Raw genomic sequence first — 21,797 nt, 5'->3', positions numbered from 1 at the left:
TAGAAATGAAATGGAGTCGTTGTTGAAGACTATGATATATGTTTATATAACATTCCAGTGATTGTATAATAGAAAATAACGAATACACTTACCACTAAGAAGCGCACTGATTTGCTGGTTGCAGACGAATTTTCTAGTAGCCTCATTCTGAGGTTGCCATCAACAAGCAACATGGCGTCCAAAGGCAAAGCGGATCCAGATTTGGATGATTTTTTAAGCAAAGTTGATCAGATTGGTAAGAATTAAGTGCTAATACCGCACGAATTTTGAGATTTTCAACAGAACGATAAATAATGTTTTCGATATTGTAGTGAAACGATACAAGGTTGCCCATTTTGTCCAACATGATCGGGGATAAAGAATATGACATGAACTGTAAAGAGCAAAGAACATGTTTACTCATGATCATGATGTTGACATTATCATAATGTTTTCACATGACCGTTGGCGTTAAACTATCACCAGAATCCATTCGTCTTCGGGGGGTGGCACGCAGAGGCGTGGAGAATACATATAGGGTCAGTAGATGTATATATTGTTATGATGAAATTTTTAATGAAACATCAGAAAACAACAAGATATGCATTTTAGTTTGTCCCATATGTATCTTGGGAATCCCGATATGCCCTGTCTGTTGATAACTTAAACACACTTGCCTAGTTGCACGCATGCTTTCTAAATAAAAATAAAAATGGAATTAATATTATTTACAGATGATTTCCCTGGTACAGTTATACAATAAAAGATCATAAACAGGGTTGTTCTGTTTGCCAGGGGACACTCAAAACCACAATACAAATATAACATTAACAGAGGTCTGGGCTGTATACATGTATACTGGCTAATCCATGCAGCACAGTGCTTATTTACTTTTTTGCTGGCTTTATCACCCATTGAACAGCCTGTGTCATTTTCAGGCGGAGTCTCCTTGTAATAGTTGGTGACTGCATCACTGAATAACATACAGGAGGCGGCCCATCACATGCCATCTTGTACAATTAGGGTAAAATGTCTTGCACAGCCACAATAGCACCAACTGGTCCAGGGTAAAATGTCTTGCCTAAGGACCAAAAAAAAATGATTGTTTTCTTTTTCTTGACAAGTACAGTTTGGTTTTAATTTGCTATCATCTATTTCAGTCCTGACTGATTTCCAAACATATAATCTGTTGCTTTTGTTTTATACTAGAATCCATTGTAAAGACCCTTAAGTATGGAGATGACACACAGGTCAAGACGGCGATGCAGGAAGCAGATACCATGCTGGCACATGCCAAAACCCACAAGGGTCATTTCCCTGAGGATCTGGGGCCAGTGGAACCAGGGGATGAGGATCTGCCCAAAACAAAGACTGGTCAGTTACACCAAGCCTTCATATCTAAAATGTTGTATATGTTTACGTATGTATTCCACTAACCCAATCAACAATATCTTTTTGTTTCTACTTTAAATTTGATTTCTTCCATTTTAGGAAAGGAAGTTTAAGTCAAGATTTCTTCTATTGTATAACCTTAGTAACAGAAAAGGATTCCTGAATTACATATATGACAGAAAGATATGTACTGATTTATGTATAACAGAATGTATACACTGTACATCTACATCTAACAAGACCCAGTTTGTTCCATCAAGTTATATCCAAAAACTTTCACAAGTTCCTATCTAGTTGGGTTTTAATTTTCACACACATTATGGGATTTAGGGCTATTTCACATTAGTAAAAGATTTAAAAAAAAAAAAAAAAAATTATATATCAAAATTTTACTCTGTTTTAAAATTAGTTCATTTTTCCTTAAAGATTAGTTCATTTTTCTTTAAAGGCTTCAGTAAAACTATGATCAACTCAGCCCCAACTACAACTTCCAATCCAGAGAGGCCAGGTACTGATGTTCCCCAGTTTGACAGTGCAAACCAAGGTAAGGATTGTACAGAGATGCTGGGTACTGATGTTCCCCAGTTTGACAGTGCAAACCAAGGTAAGGATTGTACAGAAAGGCTGGGTAGTGATGTTCCCCAGTTTGACAGTACAAACCAAGGTATGAATTGTACAGAGAGGCTGGGTGGTGATGTTCCCCAGTTTGACAGTGCAAACCAAGGTAAGAATTTTACAGAGAGGCTGGGTAGTAATGTTCCCCAGTTTGACAGTACAAACCAAGGTAAGGATTGAACAGAGAGTCTGGGTAGTGATGTTCCCCAGTTTGACAGTACAAACCAAGGTATGGATTGTATAGAGAGTCTGGGTGGTGATGTTCCCAGTTTGACAGTACAAACCAAGGTATGAATTGTACAGAGAGGCCAGGTACTGATGTTCCCCAGTTTGACAGTACAAACCAAGGTAATGATTGTACAGAGAGGCCAGGTACTGATGTTCCCCAGTTTGACAGTACAAGCCAAGGTAAGGATTGTACAGAGATGCTGGGTAGTAATGTTCCCAGTTTGACAGAACAAACCAAGGTAAGGATTGAACAGAGAGTCTGGGTAGTGATGTTCCCCAGTTTGACAGTACAAACCAAGGTAAGGATTGTACAGAGAGGCTGGGTAGTGATGTTCCCCAGTTTGACAGTACAAATCAAGGTATGAATTGTACAGAGAGGCTGGGTAGTAATGTTCCCCAGTTTGACAGTACAAACCAAGGTAAGGATTGTATAGAGAGGCTGGGTAGTAATGTGCCCCAGTTTGACAGTACAAATCAAGGTATGAATTGTACAGAGAGGCTGGGTAGTAATGTGCCCCAGTTTGACAGTACAAACCAAGGTAAGGATTGTACAGAGAGGCTGGGTAGTGATGTTCCCCAGTTTGACAGTACAAACCAAGGTATGAATTGTACAGAGAGGCCAGGTACTGATGTTCCCCAGTTTGACAGTACAAACCTAGGTAAGGACTGTACAGAGAGGCTGGATGGTGATGTTCCCCAGTTTGACAGTACAAACCAAGGTATGAATTGTACAGAGAGGCCAGGTACTGATGTTCCCCAGTTTGACAGTACAAACCAAGGTAATGATTGTACAGAGAGGCTGGGTAGTGATGTTCCCCAGTTTGACAGTACAAACCAAGGTAAGGATTGTACAACAGAGAGGCTGGGTGGTGATGTTCCCTAGTTTGACAGTACAAACCAAGGTAGGGACTGTACAGAGAGGCTGGGTGGTGATGTTCCCCAGTTTGACAGTACAAACCAAGGTAAGGATTGTACAGAGAGGCTGGGTAGTGATGTTCCCCAGTTTGACAGTACAAACCAAGGTATGAATTGTATAGAGAGTCTGGGTGGTGATGTTCCCCAGTTTGACAGTACAAACCAAGGTAAGGATTGTACAGAGAGTCTGGGTGGTAATGTTCCCCAGTTTGACAGTACAAACCAAGGTAAGGATTGTACAGAGAGGCTGGGTAGTAATGTTCCCCAGTTTGACAGTACAAACCAAGGTAAGGATTGTACAGAGAGGCTGGGTGGTGATGTTACCCAGTTTGACAGTACATACCAAGGTAAGGACTGTACAGAGAGGCTGGGTAGTAATGTGCCCCAGTTTGACAGTACAAACCAAGGTAAGGATTGTACAGAGAGGCTGGGTAGTAATGTTCCCCAGTTTGACAGTACAAACCAAGGTATGAATTGTACAGAGAGGCCAGGTACTGATGTTCCCCAGTTTGACAGTACAAACCAAGGTAAGGACTGTACAGAGAGGCTGGGTGGTGATGTTCCCCAGTTTGACAGTACAAACCAAGGTAAGGATTGTACAGAGAGGCTGGGTGGTGATGTTCCCCAGTTTGACAGTACAAACCAAGGTATGAATTGTAATGGGAGGCCAGGTACTGATGTTCCCCAGTTTGACAGTACAAACCAAGGTAGGAATTGTACAGAGAGGATGGGTAGTGATGTTCCCAGTTTGACAGTACAAACCAAGGTATGGATTGTACATAGAGGCTGGGTAGTGATGTTCCCCAGTTTGACAGTACAAACCAAGGTAAGGATTGTACAACAGAGAGGCTGGGTAGTGATGTTCCCTAGTTTGACAGTACAAACCAAGGTAAGGATTGTACAGAGAGGCTGGGTGGTGATGTTCCCCAGTTTGACAGTACAAACCAAGGTAAGATTGTACAGAGAGGCTGGGTAGTAATGTTCCCCAGTTTGACAGTACAAACCAAGGTAAGGATTGTACAGAGAGGCTGGGTAGTGATGTTCCCCAGTTTGACAGTACAAATCAAGGTAAGGATTGTACAGAGATGCTGGGTAGTAATGTTCCCAGTTTGACAGTACAAACCAAGGTAAGGATTGTACAGGAGTCTGGGTAGTGATGGTCCCCAGTTTGACAGTACAAACCAAGGTAAGGATTGTACAGAGAGGCTGGGTAGTGATGTTCCCCAGTTTGACAGTACAAACCAAGGTAAGGATTGTACAGAGAGGCTGGGTAGTAATGTTCCCCAGTTTGACAGTACAAACCAAGGTAAGGATTGTACAAAGAGGCTGGGTAGTGATGTTCCCCAGTTTGACAGTACAAACCAAGGTAAGGATTGTACAGAGAGTCTGGGTGGTGATGTTCCCAGTTTGACAGTACAAACCAAGGTAAGGATTGTACAGAGAGTCTGGGTGGTGATGTTCCCAGTTTGACAGTACAAACCAAGGTAAGGATTGTACAGAGAGGCTGGGTAGTGATGTTCCCCAGTTTGACAGTACAAACCAAGGTAAGGATTGTACAGAGAGGCTGGGTGGTAATGTTCCCCAGTTTGACAGTACAAACCAAGGTAAGGATTGTACAACAGAGAGGCTGGGTAGTAATGTTCCCAGTTTGACAGTACAAACCAAGGTAAGGATTGTACAGAGATGCTGGGTGGTGATGTTCCCCAGTTTGACAATACAAACCAAGGTAAGGATTGTACAGAGTGGCTGGGTAGTAATGTTCCCAGTTTGACAGTACAAACCAAGGTAAGGATTGTACAGAGAGGCCAGGTACTGATGTTCCCCAGTTTGACAGTACAAACCAAGGTAAGGATTGTACAGAGTGGCTGGGTAGTAATGTTCCCAGTTTGACAGTACAAACCAAGGTATGAATTGTACCGAGAGGCTGGGTAGTGATGTTCCCCAGTTTGACAGTACAAACCAAGGTAAGGATTGTACAGAGAGGCTGGGTAGTGATGTTCCCCAGTTTGACAGTACAAACCAAGGTAAGGATTGTACAGAGAGGCTTGATAGTAATGTTCCCAGTTTGACAGTACAAACCAAGGTAAGGATTGTACAGAGAGGCCAGGTACTGATGTTCCCCAGTTTGACAGTACAAACCAAGGTAAGGACTGTACAGAGAGGCTGGGTAGTAATGTTCCCAGTTTGACAGTACAAACCAAGGTAAGGATTGTACAGAGAGGCTGGGTAGTGATGTTCCCAGTTTGACAGTACAAACCAAGGTAAGGATTGTATAGAGAGGCTGGGTGGTGATGTTCCCCAGTTTGACAGTACAAACCAAGGTAAGAATTGTACAGAGATGCTGGGTAGTGATGTTCCCCAGTTTGACAGTACAAACCAAGGTAAGGATTGTACAGAGATGCTGGGTAGTGATGTTCCCCAGTTTGACAGTACAAACCAAGGTAAGGATTGTACAGAGAGGCCGGGTAGTAATGTTCCCAGTTTGACAGTACAAACCAAGGTATGAATTGTACAGAGAGGCTGGGTAGTGATGTTCCCCAGTTTGACAGTACAAACCAAGGTAAGGATTGTATAGAGAGGCTGGGTAGTGATGTTCCCAGTTTGACAGTACAAACCAAGGTATGAATTGTACAGAGAGGCTGGGTGGTGATGTTCCCCAGTTTGACAGTACAAACCAAGGTAAGGATTGTACAGAGAGGCTGGGTGGTGATGTTCCCCAGTTTGACAGTACAAACCAAGGTAAGATTGTACAGAGAGGCCAGGTACTGATGTTCACAGTTTGACAGTACAAACCAAGGTAAGGATTGTATAGAGAGGCTGGGTAGTGATGTTCCCCAGTTTGACAGTACAAACCAAGGTAAGGACTGTACAGAGAGGCTGGGTAGTGATGTTCCCTAGTTTGACAGTACAAACCAAGGTAAGGATTGTACAGAGAGGCTGGGTAGTAATGTTCCCAGTTTGACAGTACAAACCAAGGTAAGGATTGTATAGAGAGGCTGGGTGGTGATGTTCCCAGTTTGACAGTACAAACCAAGGTAAGGATTGTATAGAGAGGCCAGGTACTGATGTTCCCCAGTTTGACAGTACAAACCAAGGTAAGGATTGTACAGAGAGGCCGGGTAGTAATGTTCCCCAGTTTGACAGTACAAACCAAGGTATGAATTGTACAGGGAGGTCATTTAGTGATGTTCCTTATTTGGACAGTGAACAGTCAACAATTGCAAGACATGGTCAATACTATATGCAGTCATTTTTTGTTGTCGGTAGAAAACACTACCGTAACAGAATTGTCATCTTACTCATATTTCATCATAGATGACAGGAATATATTGTCTTGCCAATTATCAATCAACAATTAAGTAGCTTTGTGTTTCTTGTTGAGATAAAAAGAAGAAGCCATCACAATGTTTATTTTTGTTTGCAGATTCCTTCATGGCTGCAATGGAAGCTGACGCAAATGAAAGAGCTGAACGACGGAAAAAAAGACAGAAGGAAGCGAACGTAATAAAAGAGAAAGGAAATGAAGAATTTAGACAGGGGAACTACGAAAAAGCATTAGAGTACTATTCAGAGGTAATATGGACGTTAATATAACAAAACATTTGTCTCTTAACAAAAATAAGCATCCAGCTTCTCGGTTAAAAAAGACAATTTATCAGTATCATAGATATGATGACATCACTCAGATATGTCGAAGGAAAGATATGTTTCTCTGGGACTCTGTTACAGTATACATGTATATACAGTGGATATGGGTACATGGTTAAGGGTTGAGACTGGGTTGAACACAAGATGACCAAGCATGATTCATTTATCAGATTTTAATATTTCCAATCAGTATTGCAACAATACGAACCTCTGCATCCTTTATTATAATTGATATTTTATAACTTAATATAAATTGCTTCATATTTATTCTGTAATTAAGTTTCTGTATATAATTGTCTGTATACATGCATGTGTCTCACTATGAAATAGACAATTTTATGAAACAGGCAATGTTTTCCTTCTGAATTCACGAATTTTCAACCTTTACAATCACAGCTATATTTAATTTCAGGCTTTACAAAAAGTTAAAGACAACACAGTGTTATATACAAACAGAGCCCAGACCCTCATCAAACTTCACAAGTACGAGGAGGCTCTCACAGACTGTGACTGGGCCCTCAGGGTGAGTGTCTGTCATTTCTTATCTAAACTACCATAATATGTGACGTTGCATTGAATTTTATTCAATGTAAAACCTTGATTGTGTTTGATATTGACATATTTCTGTACAAATTTGACCAGTTCGGTATAACATTTGCTGTTGTTGTTTTTTTTAAAACTTTTTCTGTATGACCTTGAGCATGTTTTTGACTTTGATCTTTTTCTGCATGACCACCTTTATGTCAATCCTTGGATACTTGTTGACCATGGCCTTTCTTTTATGACCTTGTGTGTGTTTGGCCTTAACCTATTTCTGTATGACCTTGTGTGTGTTTGACCTTGACCTATTTCTGTATGACCTTGTGTGTGTTTGACCTTGACCTATTTCTGTATGACCTTGTGTGTGTTGGCCTTGACCCTTTTCTGTATGACCTTGTGTGTGTGTTTGACTTTTGCCTTTTTCTGTGTAGGTATTCCCCAACTGTATAAAGGCCCATATCCACATGGGTCGGGCACACATGGGCCTGGGTCAGTACGAGAAAGCCAGAGAGTGTCTCCATAAAGCTCAGGAGTGTGACCCGAAACGAGAGACAGCGATTAAAGGTACTCACACATCACAATGTGTCATTAGTCAACTACATTGAACCATAGAGCAGTATAAAAACACACAAAAGAAAGTTTGTTGAAAGAATGTGTATGAATTATATTGGGAAGGATATCTGATACAAATATTCATAGCAACATGGCAGTATGTATTTAATTTCAATTCCATTTAGGCTACACTGGGAAGTATTTTGTCTTTTGATTAAACTGTTAAAATTGTTTTCAACTGAAATTGTAGTTTAAATTGATTACAGTGTACACGGTAATTAATACACCACCAGTAACACTAATTACTAAACAGTACATATTAATCTCCTCAGAATACCTGTCAGAGGTTGACCGTCTGGAACAAAAGGAGACGCAGGAAGCTCAGGCCAAGCAGTTGTTTGACTCGGGAGACGAAAGTGCACAGACAGTGGTACAGTTACTGGAGAAAGTGTGTAAACCAGAACAGCTTCCTCTGTTCTACAGTGGAGGGTTCACTCTGATCTGTAGCCGACTCCAGACAGGTTTGTATTCTACAGCGGGGGGTTCACTCTGATCTGTAGCCGACTCCAGACAGGTTTGTATTCTATAGCGGGGGGTTCACTCTGATCTGTAGGCGACTCCAGACAGGTTTGTATTCTATAGCGAGGGGTTCACTCTGATCTGTAGCCGACTCCAGACAGGTTTGTATTCTATAGTGAGGGGTTCACTCTGATCTGTAGTCGACTCCAGACAGGTTTGTATTCTATAGCGGGGGATTCACTCTGATCTGTAGCCGACTCCAGACAGGTTTGTATTCTATATTGGGGGGTTCACTCTGATCTGTAGCCGACTCCAGACAGGTTTGTATTCTATAGCGGGGGGTTCACTCTGATCTGTAGCCGACTCCAGACAGGTTTGTATTCTATAGCGGGGGGTTCACTCTGATCTGTAGCCGACTCCAGACAGGTTTGTATTCTATAGCGGGGGGTTCACTCTGATCTGTAGCCGACTCCAAACAGGTTTGTATTCTATAGCGGGGGGTTCACTCTGATCTGTAGCCGACTCCAAACAGGTTTGTATTCTATAGCGGGGGATTCACTCTGATCTGTAGCCGACTCCAAACAGGTTTGTATTCTATAGCGGGGGGTTCACTCTGATCTGTAGCCGACTCCAAACAGGTTTGTATTCTATAGCGGGGGGTTCACTCTGATCTGTAGCCGACTCCAAACAGGTTTGTATTCTATAGCGGGGGGTTCACTCTGATCTGTAGCCGACTCCAAACAGGTTTGTATTCTATAGCGGGGGATTCACTCTGATCTGTAGCCGACTCCAGACAGGTTAGTATTCTATAGCGGGGGATTCACTCTGATCTGTAGCCGACTCCAGACAGGTTTGTATTCTATAGCGGGGGATTCACTCTGATCTGTAGCCGACTCCAGACAGGTTTGTATTCTATAGCGGGGGATTCACTCTGATCTGTAGCCGACTCCAGACAGGTTTGTATTCTATAGCGGGGGGTTCACTCTGATCTGTAGCCGACTCCAGACAGGTTTGTATTCTATAGCCGGGGGGTTCACTCTGATCTGTAGCCGACTCCAGACAGGTTTGTATTCTATAGCCGGGGGGTTCACTCTGATCTGTAGCCGACTCCAGACAGGTTTGTATTCTATAGCGGGGGGTTCACTCTGATCTGTAGCCGACTCCAAACAGGTTTGTATTCTATAGCGGGGGGTTCACTCTGATCTGTAGCCGACTCCAGACAGGTTTGTATTCTATAGCCGGGGGGTTCACTCTGATCTGTAGCAGACTCCAGACAGGTTTGTATTCTATAGCGGGGGATTCACTCTGATCTGTAGCCGACTCCAGACAGGTTTGTATTCTATAGCGGGGGGTTCACTCTGATCTGTAGCCGACTCCAGACAGGTTTGTATTCTATAGCGGGGGATTCACTCTGATCTGTAGCCGACTCCAGACAGGTTTGTATTCTATAGCGGGGGGTTCACTCTGATCTGTAGCCGACTCCAGACAGGTTTGTATTCTATAGCCGGGGGGTTCACTCTGATCTGTAGCCGACTCCAGACAGGTTTGTATTCTATAGCGGGGGATTCACTCTGATCTGTAGCCGACTCCAGACAAGTTTGTATTCTATAGCGGGGGGTTCACTCTGATCTGTAGCCGACTCCAGACAGGTTTGTATTCTATAGCGGGGGGTTCACTCTGATCTGTAGCCGACTCCAGACAGGTTTGTATTCTATAGCGGGGGATTCACTCTGATCTGTAGCCGACTCCAGACAGGTTTGTATTCTATAGCGGGGGGTTCACTCTGATCTGTAGCCGACTCCAGACAGGTTTGTATTCTATAGCCGGGGGGTTCACTCTGATCTGTAGCCGACTCCAGACAGGTTTGTATTCTATAGCGGGGGATTCACTCTGATCTGTAGCCGACTCCAGACAGGTTTGTATTCTATAGCGGGGGGTTCACTCTGATCTGTAGCCGACTCCAGACAGGTTTGTATTCTATAGCGGGGGGTTCACTCTGATCTGTAGCCGACTCCAGACAGGTTTGTATTCTATAGCCGGGGGGTTCACTCTGATCTGTAGCCGACTCCAGACAGGTTTGTATTCTATAGCGGGGGGTTCACTCTGATCTGTAGCCGACTCCAGACAGGTTTGTATTCTATAGCCGGGGGGTTCACTCTGATCTGTAGCCGACTCCAGACAGGTTTGTATTCTATAGTGGGGGGTTCACTCTGATATGTAGCCGACTCCAGACAGGTTTGTATTCTATAGCGGGGGGTTCACTCTGATCTGTAGCCGACTCCAGACAGGTTTGTATTCTATAGCCGGGGGGTTCACTCTGATCTGTAGCCGACTCCAGACAGGTTTGTATTCTATAGCGGGGGGTTCACTCTGATCTGTAGCCGACTCCAAACAGGTTTGTATTCTATAGCGGGGGGTTCACTCTGATCTGTAGCCGACTCCAAACAGGTTTGTATTCTATAGCGGGGGATTCACTCTGATCTGTAGCCGACTCCAGACAGGTTTGTATTCTATAGTGGGGGGTTCACTCTGATATGTAGCCGACTCCAGACAGGTTTGTATTCTATTCTATAGTGGGGGGGGGGTTCACTCTTATTTGTATTAAGTTAATCATGAGAAGAGAAATGTAATGTGAATCCTGGGAAGAGAAATGTAATGTGAATCCTGGGAGATAAACCAACAAACAAATGTTTTTTTCTGTAACACTCAGTAAGCTACATGAAAGTTACCACTTGTCTAGTTACTTTTATAAATGATATCATTTTCATTAATAAGTTTACAGTATTATACATGTACATCCAGACCAGATACATTTATTAAATGATATCATTTTCCCTAACAAGTTTACAATATTATGCATGTACATCCAGACCTGGTTCATGTCTGATACAAAATACGGTTTTATTTTACAGTGGAAGATAAGACTTTATTCCGAACAAATGGCGGCATTGATCTGTTCTCTAGTCATCCATGTTTCTCGCGGTAAGTGTGGAATCTGTCAAATCAGATTATGTGTGTGCCTTTTCTAATTCATTAAGACTATATAATTGGTGATTTCATCTTGGGGTTATTCTAATAAATTAACAACAAGTGGACTCCAGGTTTGTCCTACTGGGACCACTGATAGAAGTTCTCCAGCACCACCATGCATAGACTTTCTTTTTTGTTTCTGGAGTCCTCTCGCAAGATGTATTTTACTGGAATAGCCTTTACTTGGATTACTATGAGATTATAGTTTTTACATTTTCAGAAACTGTTTGTAAACTGATACTTTAAGCATAGAACTGTACACACATAGAGTGAAATTAAGGAGTTTAAGATTCTGACTCCAAAATGTCATTGCTTGATTTGATGGCCCATTGTGTTGGACCTATAACAGTACTATTGTGTTACAGGTGTATAGCCTCCCAACCTAGGAGTCTGTCCCAGGAACAACTCACCATGCTGACAGCAGGCATCGAGATGTTGGCTATGGCATGTACAGAAAACGGTGAGGTCACATTGTCAGGAGTCACATCGTAGGGAGTCACATCGTAGGGAGTCACGTCGTAGGGAGTCACATCGTAGGGAGTCACATCGTAGGGAGTCACATCGTAGGGAGTCACATTATAGGGTGTCACATCGTAGGGAGTCACGTCGTAGGGAGTCACATCGTAGGGAGTCACATCGTAGGGAGTCACATCGTAGGGAGTCACATCGTAGGGAGTCACATCGTAGGGAGTCACGTCGTAGGGAGTCACATCGTAGGGAGTCACACCGTAGGGAGTCACATCGTAGGGAGTCACATCGTAGGTAGTCACATCGTAGGGAGTCACATCGTAGGTAGTCACATCGTAGGTAGTCACATCGTAGGTAGTCACATCGTAGGGAGTCACATCGTAGGTAGTCACATCGTAGGGAGTCACATCGTGGGGAGTCACATCGTAGGGAGTCACATCGTGGGGAGTCACATCGTGGGGAGTAACATTATAGGGAGTCACATCATAGGGAGTCACATCGTAGGGAGTCAAACTGTAGGGAGTCACATCGTGGGGAGTCACATTGAAGGGAGTCACATTAGAGGGAGTCATATTGTAGGGAGAGTCATGAGTCAGGGAGAGATATAAAGTTACATTAGAATGAAAAAGCAAAAGTTTACATTAGAGCAAAATTATATTCCAGCGAAAATTACATTAAAGGGGAGATCCTAGTCACATAAGTCTGCTGTTAATATATACTTTTATATCAAGTAGACAAACATCTACCTCATTCTCACAGAAAATTAGACATAGTATAGGAATTTCATACTGATTAGTATTCTTCATACAGTGTCTGTAATACTGAACATTTTCTATTGAAAATACCCTAAAAAATTGGAGATATTATTGCAAGAGAAGTTGTTTTATGCATCGCTCTTATTTTTCAGAATCAAATCAGCAACAGTTATTAGGAATCAACAATTTCTCTGAAAACATTCTCCAATTTATGGAAGTGAAAATCAAAGGTCAAGGTCGTCTGATGAAATCTGCCTGTGTAACATTATTACATCGACTGACTTTGTCTGAATTAGGGAGATCAACAGTGATTCGTGTGTTCAATCTGACAAGGTAAGGCAAACATTGAATGGTTATCGAGATGAGTTGTCATCATAGTCATCAACCAGGGCTTGTAGTGAGATATTTGTTGTGGTTACTGTTTTATTGTAGATTAATTACGGTACTGTTTATTGTAGATTTCTTGCGATACTGTTTCTTGTAGATTAATTGTTTATTGTAGATTAATTACGGTACTGTTTATTGTAGATTAATTATGGTACAGTTTATTGTAGATTAATTACAGAACTGTTTATTGTAGATTAATTACTCTACTGTTTATTGAAGATTAATTACAGAACTGTTTATTGTAGATTAATTACGGTACTGTTTTATTGTAGATTAATTACGGTACTGTTTTATTGTAGATTAATTACGGTACAGTTTATTGTAGATTAATTACGGTACTGTTTATTGTAGATTAATTGTGATACTGTTTATTGTAGATTAATTATGGTACTGTTTTATTGTAGATTAAGTATGGTACTGTTTATTGTAGATTAATTACGGTACTGTTTATTGTAGATTAATTGCGGTACAGTTTATTGTAGATTAATTACGGTACTGTTTATTGTAGATTAATTATGGTACTGTTTATTGTAGATTAATTACAGAACTGTTTATTGTAGATTAATTACAGAACTGTTTATTGTAGATTAATTACGGTACTGTTTATTGTAGATTAATTACGATACTGTTTATTGTAGATTAATTATGGTACTGTTTTATTGTAGATTAATTACGGTACTGTTTATTGTAGATTAATTACTCTACTGTTTATTGTAGATTAATTACAGAACTGTTTATTGTAGATTAATTATGGTACTGTTTTATTGTAGATTAATTACGGTACTGTTTATTGTAGATTAATTATGGTACTGTTTATTGTAGATTAATTACAGAACTGTTTATTGTAGATTAATTACGGTACTGTTTATTGTAGATTAATTACAGAACTGTTTATTGTAGATTAATTATGGTACTGTTTTATTGTAGATTAATTACAGAACTGTTTATTGTAGATTAATTACGGTACTGTTTATTGTAGATTAATTACAGAACTGTTTATTGTAGATTAATTACGGTACTGTTTATTGTAGATTAATTACAGAACTGTTTATTGTAGATTAATTATGGTACTGTTTTATTGTAGATTAATTACGGTACTGTTTTATTGTAGATTAATTACGGTACTGTTTGAGCTGATAAGAACCAATGTCACTATAGCCATTACTGCGGGCAGTGTACTTAATAACCTGGCACTAGATAAAATGTAAGTATGATGTAATCAGTGTCTAGTATTACTAATAAAGGAAGTACTGAGTACCTGATAAAATGTAAGTATGATGTAATCAGTGTAATATTACTAATAAAGGAAGTACTGAGTACCTGATAAAATGTAAGTATGATGTAATCAGTGTAATATTACTAATAAAGGAAGTACTGAGTACCTGACAATTTGATTACCTTTGTCTCTCTGTTCAACATCTCTTGGTGTACACCTACCAAACTGTAAAATCTTTTCCAAAGGAATTACCCACAAAGAAATGCTGTAAATATGTTCTGATGTTTAGATATTGTTATGTATATAAATTTATTGATATACCGGTACATGTGTTTCATTTCTCTTACATAATGTTACACACACATATATATATTTATAATAAGTTTAACTTAGTAATGAATTATAATTATATTTAGATAAATGACTGTTAGGTAAGTGTGAATTAATAAACAAAGATCAACAATATTTAGATACTTATTAGTAAGAAATGAAAATTATTTTAAATCATTGGACTACAACTGATTTTCTTTCATTATGTGATGAGTAACTAATTGCGGTGTATAAAATTAAAAATTGTTTAGATTATCAAGAGTATTTATTTACTGTGTATCCTTTTTATATTATTTTGAAGGTTTAAATCCAAATTAAGAGACAAGATTGATGTAGATGTACTGCCTGCGTTTGAATCCTTATTGGTAAGTCTATAAATAAATACTGTTTCCTTCACCTTTCCTTGAGCTTCACCTTTATCTGACCTCTATATGATCAGGAGATATATTTACAGACAGCATACAATGTTCACCTTTCCTTGACCTCTGACCTCTGACTGAATATAAACTTTATTTACTTTTACAATTGTGAAACAAGTTGTATCAACTTATGTTAATCAATCTTGTTGGCCCAAATGTCAGTGGCATCCAAAGTTTAAATGGCTACTTAACTAGAATTGCTGAAAGTACTGTGACCAAACTTGTTTCAGAGTATCACCTGGCCAAAGAGAATAATAATGGTTTAAACTAATGAATTCACCGGCATTCAAGATGAAATACATTGTAGTTGTAGGTTAAGATATAATGGCTAAACATTTTAAAACTGTCTGTCCTTACCAGGTAAAAACAAGAGATTTAAGTGGATACTATCTGATAGATTTATATACCTGTATTTGTTGATACCTTTGTACTGGACCCTGGAGTCACATCAGAAGAAGAAGTGATGTCTAAATTGTTACTTTGAAAAGTAATAACACATTTGTGAAAACATTTGATGAAATAATAAAGCCAATAAGTTTTTAATGTTTGTTTGTTAGATGTATGGGTAGAATGTCGATAATAAAATTCTGGGATTTTCTAATTTACAGAAAGACGGTTGTTCTGGCCAAGCCTGTGTTCTCCCGACATGCGTGACGACCATGATGAACCTGGCAACAGACACAATTATACGAGACAAGTTGTGTGAACGTCAGGACCTGTGGAAGGCTGTGATGGATCTTATGGTATAGTATTGACATTACAGAGAGCACCCTCATCAAACTATCTTACCGTATTGTACAAGTCACCTGCCCCTGCTCCACAACGTTTGTCCAGGAACATTTAATCGACATGATGATGATGTCCATACAATCTTCAGTCTTTGTCTTTTAACTGAGATTCATTTTCAGAGAAGCACTAAAATACCTCACTCAATTCATAAAGAACTTCCGACTGATTTTACATGGAAACCTTATAGCTGGTATCGTTAGCCTGCTAAAACAATCATGTAACAGTAGCTGTGAAGTTCATGAAAAAGTTCCTCCCTCAACTGTGTTTGGCTCTGTTCGAGGATAAAGTAAAATTTTAACGAAAATACAATGTTGATAGACAGGCCTATAGTCTGTATTGAATTTTTGTTTGTTACTATAACTTCGTTTTGTTTCAATGTTTTTGTGAAATTACAAAAAAAAATAATCATAATAAAAAGCTTTTTTCAGTATAGGTATTCATCATTTGGTATCTTTATGTTTTGTAGGCACAACACAAAGAGTGTCTGGAGCAGCCAATCAGTGTGGAGCTTGTCGAGTCGTTACTCGGCCTGCTGTCTAACTTGACATTCACGGTGTCCCCACAACACAAGGAACATGCCCTCAATATCTGTAAACAGTGCCTAGAGTTCTGTAAAAAGTTTAAACACTACAAACTTATCGTATCACGCAGTCTGGGCGTGCTCAGTCATGTCCTGCCTAAATCTATACCGTCCGTCGACTGGCTGTGTACGGAGAATGGTGCCGAAATCCTCATGTATCATGTGAAGGTAAGGGGGCGAGGCAGAGGTCATCACAGTAGGGTTTCAACTTGACATAGGTGGGGGGGATGGGAGATGTTATGTAGAGGGGTTAGAGGGGCAGGGCTAATGTCCTGACAATGTAAGGGGGCGAGGCAGAGGTCATCACAGTAAGGTTTCAACTTGTAAGGGTTGGTAGAGGAGTTGTTTTGTTGAGTTAAACCTTAAGAGGGTGGAGTAAAGGTTTCATGTCATGTAAGGGCAGATATTATGACTTCAAAGTAACGGGCATGAGGTAAAATAGATCACAGATGAGGGAGAGGATACAAGTTTAAAAATCCTGAAATAGAACATACTACAGATACATTATAACGATGTACTGGATTACAAATATCTGAATAAATAGATAATCATTTACTGATTGTTGTTTATTTCAGAGTGAGGAAGATGCAGAGAACAGAAAACATGCATTAAAGGGCCTGACAGCCTGTACCCAGATCAACGAACTCGCGCGGATATTTGTGGTAGATCATAAAGGTAAAGCCCAGTGTCCTGTTGGGAAGTGTTAAGATACATATAATGCTACAGGAAAATCTTATTGCTACCTAGGCTACTGGCATGAGTACCTATGGATCAACTGACATATCCCCTCACCAATAACCATTGAATAAAAATATGAATTATATAGGTCATCTTTCAATGTGTCAATGTACATACATACTGTATACCTTGTATTTTTTGCCCCAGGTTATTTTCGCCCTTGAGCAGCACAAAATATATTCGCCCCATTTTAAATTCGCCCTGATGATTGGTGACTGTTGTAGGCCTTGGGACGCTGATACGACTACTGAAGGCAGACGATGAAATTCTGATCGGAAACTCAGCATTAAGTCTTGGTCACTGTACCCAGGTGCCCAAGGTGTGTGCAGCATTAGCTAAAACAGACATTATCAAGGACTTATTAGTGTTAGCGAGAGACGGCAAACGTCCAGCAGTACAACAGAACTGTGCCATTCTCATCGCCAAGCTGGCTCAGGGAGATTCCAGGTAATGCCACAATATTAAATATATTTCAGTTTTTAAAAAACTTCTTCCATTTTACAACAATGATGAAACGGGTTTACAGTAAACTTACATACGTCAGCGATTATTATATTTCTTGTGTTTTGCTAAAATATAAAAACACTAATTAAAGTGTCATAGCAAGCGTTGTGGATGTGTCAAAAGGCAATTGCTCTATTCCCTTTTAACATTTGTTAATGTGCTAATAATTGAAGTATTCAAAAGTAGGTACATCCAGTCTACAGTATGATTGATATATCCATCACTCGTGTTGGCCTGAATGGAAGTACCGTAAGGGACTTAATTATCAATGGATGATGATGATGATGATGATGATGATATTTATAAATTTTGAAAAAATCCCTCTAAATGCATTAATCAAAACCTTGTTTCTTCTCATTTCAGACACTTATCAAGGTTACGAGAGCTCCATGGTGTTGATATCCTTCACACTTGTATGAAACATCTCAAGTAAATATGTCTGTCGTCCTTCTGTTCCGTCACCTGATGTTTCTCTTCTTCATATACACATCAACACCTGGTGTTCCTCAGACGACCGACAGACACGTGTCATCATTACCTGGTGTTCCTCAGACGACCGACAAAGACACGTGTCATCATCACCTGGTGTTCCTCAGACAACCGACAGGGACACGTGTCATCATTACCTGGTGTTCCTCAGACGACCGACAGGGACATGTGTCATCATTACCTGGTGTTCCTCAGACGACGGACAGTGACATGTGTCATCATTACCTGGTGTTCCTCAGACAACCGACAGGGACACGTGTCATCATTACCTGGTGTTCCTCAGACGACCGACAGGGACATGTGTCATCATTACCTGGTGTTCCTCAGACGACGGACAGTGACATGTGTCATCATCACCTGGTGTTCCTCAGACGACCGACAGAGACATGTCATCAACACCTGGTGTTCCTCAGACGACCGACAGAGACACGTGTCATCATCATCCAGTGTTCCTCAGACGACTGACAAAGACACGTGTCATCATCACCTGGTGTTCCTCAGACGACCTACAGTGACACGTGTCATCATCACCTGGTGTTCCTCAGACGACCGACAATGACACGTGTCATCATTACCTGGTGTTCCTCAGATGACCGACAGGGACACGTGTCATCATCACCTGGTGTTCCTCAGACGACTGACAGGGACATGTGTCATCATCACCTGGTGTTCCTCAGACAACTGACAGAGACATGTCATCATCACCTGGTGTTCCTCAGACGACCGACAGTGACACGTGTCATCATCACCTGGTGTTCCTCAGACGACCGACAGTGACACGTGTCATCATCACCTGGTGTTCCTCAGACAACTGACAGAGACACATGTCATCATCACCTGGTGTTCCTCAGACAACTGACAGAGACACGTGTCATCATCACCTGGTGTTCCTCAGACGACCGACAGTGACACGTGTCATCATCACCTGGTGTTCCTCAGACGACCGACAGTGACACGTGTCATCATCACCTCGTGTTCCTCAGACGACCGACAAAGACACGTGTGTCATTGTCACCTGGTGTTCCTCAGACGACTTACAGTGACACGTGTCATCATCACCTGGTGTTCCTCAGACGACCGACAGGCAGACACGTGTCATCATTACCTGGTGTTCCTCAGATGACTGACAGGGACACATGTCATCATCACCCGTTTTTCCTCAGACGACCGACAAAGACATGTGTCATCATCACCCGTTATTCCTCAGACGACCGACAGTGACACGTGTCATCATCACCTGGTGTTCCTCAGACGACCGACAGGCAGACACGTGTCATCATTACCTGGTGTTCCTCAGACAACTGACAGGGACACATGTCATCATCACCTGGTGTTCCTCAGACGACTGACAGGGACACGTGTCATCATCACCTGGTGTTCCTCAGACAACTGACAGGGACACATGTCATCATCACCTGGTGTTCCTCAGACGGCCGACAGGGACACGTGTCATCATCACCTGGTGTTCCTCAGACGACCGACAGGCAGACACGTGTCATCATTACCTGGTGTTCCTCAGACGACCGACAGTGACACGTGTCATCATCACCTGGTGTTCCTCAGACGACTGACAGAGACACATGTCATCATCACCTGGTGTTCCTCAGACAACTGACAGGGACACACTACAAAACAATCTCAGGATCATGGAATTCCTCTTTTATGTGTTCTTTTTGTTTTGTTGTTGCAAAGTGATATAATCACAAGTTGTAAATCTACTTCAAACGAGCATTACCTGATTGATTTCTCTCGTCACCGAGGAAAAATCGTGAAATTGATACGGCCAGTTGGTGGACATAACAGTATTACTAATGAAGAGTTTGTTACAGTTTCTCTGGTTGTGGAAAGTTTGTACATTGTAGTCTACATTTGGAAGATATTTATAAGTGATTTGCTCAAATTGAAAAAAGTTTTTCTGTGAAATTCTGATTTGATGAATTCCGGATATTTGTTGAAGCAGAACTACTTTGAATTGTTCGGTCGATACAATTTTGTTTTTAAGACACTGTAATTATGTTGACCAATTAATTTATATTCAAACATTTGAAAAATGTTTGTGACAAAGCACATATCTAAAATAATATATTTACAATTTTTATATAAGTATTGATGACTATTGACCCCGAGACAAAATGATATGCCAGTGACCCTATTGTTAGTTTATTTGTGATTTTTAGTAACAGAATATCTGGTCAAAAGAATAACTGATCTTGATATCCGTCTGGGCCCTGAACATGATTGAATCTCCAGTTTAGTCATATAACAAAGTATTGGAAAATATTAATTCATGACAATTTTTTAAAATTATATAATGTAATGTGTGTATTATCAAGCGGAGTGTTGTACCTGGGTAAGAAAACATTTGGAAAGACGATCAAGGAATTCCATTCTAAAAATAACCAAGGAATTTCATTCTTAAATAATCATGGAATTACATTCTTAAAATAATCAAGGTGTTCCATTCTAAAGATAATCAAGGAATTCCATTCAAAAAATAATCAAGGTGTTCCATTCTAAAGATAATCAAGGAATTTCATTCTAGGCGAGTTATTTATTTCTTAATCATACTAAAAATTCAGTGCATTAATGGATTTATGTAGATTAACGTGATAATGACTTGTGTTCACAGTACTTTCTGTAAAAACGATAAACAGAAACTGTAACAACTTGTAACACAATAATGAATAATATAGCACAATGCTTTCAGCACTAAAACCCCTAAAATAAGATTACTGCTAAAATCTGTACATTTACAGTACAATTGTCCCGTTTTGAATCGTGAGCTACTGTAAACCAATTTATTTTGGCGGCAACATGATTTAGCGTTTTCATGCAAAACAGTTTTTTGCGGCAATTACACAATTTAATCGCACTCGAAAATAAGTTGGATTCCAGTATATTTTTCCACATAGTATGAAAACATAACTATTTTATCTATAGTGACTAGAATTTGTTATTTTCTTGACTCCATTCTCTATAAATAAGATGTGACTGTCTTACTTCGTGCGTCTCAGTAGATTTGTCACTGGAGTGTCTCACCACGAAAGTCATTAAATTGTCGTGTCTCCTATCACAAGACTCGGTGAGGTCTCCCTCTACAAAACGTCTCCTATCACAAGACTCGGTGAGGTCTCCCTCTACACAACGTCTCCTATCACAAGACTCGGTGAGGTCTCCCTCTACAAAACATCACCTCATTATCGTTATCACTGTACATTAGTAACATTACAGATTTGATTTTTTATGAATGAATAAATTTATGATATATTGTCTTTATTGTTTTAATTTTACATTACATGACGATTTTGGATTAGGATAACTCTATGTAGATGTACAATAGGATCGCCTAGGCTCAAGGCCACTTTTATTACATCATAAACAACATGTTTATGTAAGTTTGTGTGGTCATGTTCAAGGTTAAAGGGTCCAAGGTCACACTTGTGAAACAAAAGCAGTTTGAAGCCCTTTAGATCACCATAGTATCCTAATATAAATAATGTGTATTGTAATATTTTGTTATATAAGTACAATAGTCACTCAGTATCTTATACAGCCAAACTATACAATACAAATATAAAAATAAGTAAATATTCAGTAGAGGAAATAAAAGTTAGCAAATATTCATTAAATTTAGCTCCATACTTCAATACTCATAGTCGTGAAGAGAAAACCACAGGTGGGCGCTTTTCTTTATTGTTATTTAT

General features: G+C 40.2%; 1 protein-coding gene across 4 annotated transcripts; it reads left to right on the top strand.

Moving 5' to 3' along the window:
- Positions 1 to 103: 103 nt before the first annotated feature.
- Positions 104 to 21,365, top strand: LOC117340167 (tetratricopeptide repeat protein 12-like). Of its 4 annotated transcripts, none has more exons than XR_004535380.1 (18): positions 104 to 235; positions 1,189 to 1,353; positions 1,820 to 1,915; positions 6,554 to 6,702; positions 7,190 to 7,300; positions 7,749 to 7,881; positions 8,202 to 8,390; positions 11,301 to 11,370; positions 11,784 to 11,878; positions 12,794 to 12,974; positions 14,140 to 14,232; positions 14,876 to 14,939; positions 15,602 to 15,736; positions 16,249 to 16,530; positions 16,938 to 17,037; positions 17,325 to 17,547; positions 17,968 to 21,180; positions 21,265 to 21,365. XR_004535380.1 is itself a non-coding variant. In XM_033901926.1 (17 exons), the coding sequence occupies exons 1-17, from the start codon at positions 172 to 174 to the stop codon at positions 18,035 to 18,037; spliced, it is 2,220 nt and encodes a 739-aa protein (XP_033757817.1). In that variant the 5' UTR covers positions 104 to 171; the 3' UTR covers positions 18,038 to 21,365. The 4 variants fall into 4 exon arrangements, 1 of the variants encoding a protein (XP_033757817.1); XR_004535378.1 differs by having other exon boundaries at positions 21,223 to 21,365; XR_004535377.1 differs by having other exon boundaries at positions 17,968 to 21,222.
- Positions 21,366 to 21,797: the final 432 nt, after the last annotated feature.

This window comes from Pecten maximus, chromosome 13 (assembly GCF_902652985.1).
Source record: "Pecten maximus chromosome 13, xPecMax1.1, whole genome shotgun sequence".
Lineage (NCBI taxonomy): Eukaryota > Metazoa > Mollusca > Bivalvia > Pectinida > Pectinidae > Pecten > Pecten maximus.
This window is presented reverse-complemented; position numbering and strand designations above follow the sequence as displayed.

Coding starts and splice junctions, on each gene's coding strand:
- LOC117340167 (XM_033901926.1), top strand. CDS start 172: ATGGCGTCCAAAGGCAAAGCGGATCCAGATTTGGATGATTTTTTAAGC. Junction 8,391..11,300: donor CTGTAGCCGACTCCAGACAG/GTTTGTATTCTA, acceptor TTTATTTTACAG/TGGAAGATAAGACTTTATTC. Junction 14,940..15,601: donor CTGCGTTTGAATCCTTATTG/GTAAGTCTATAA, acceptor TCTAATTTACAG/AAAGACGGTTGTTCTGGCCA.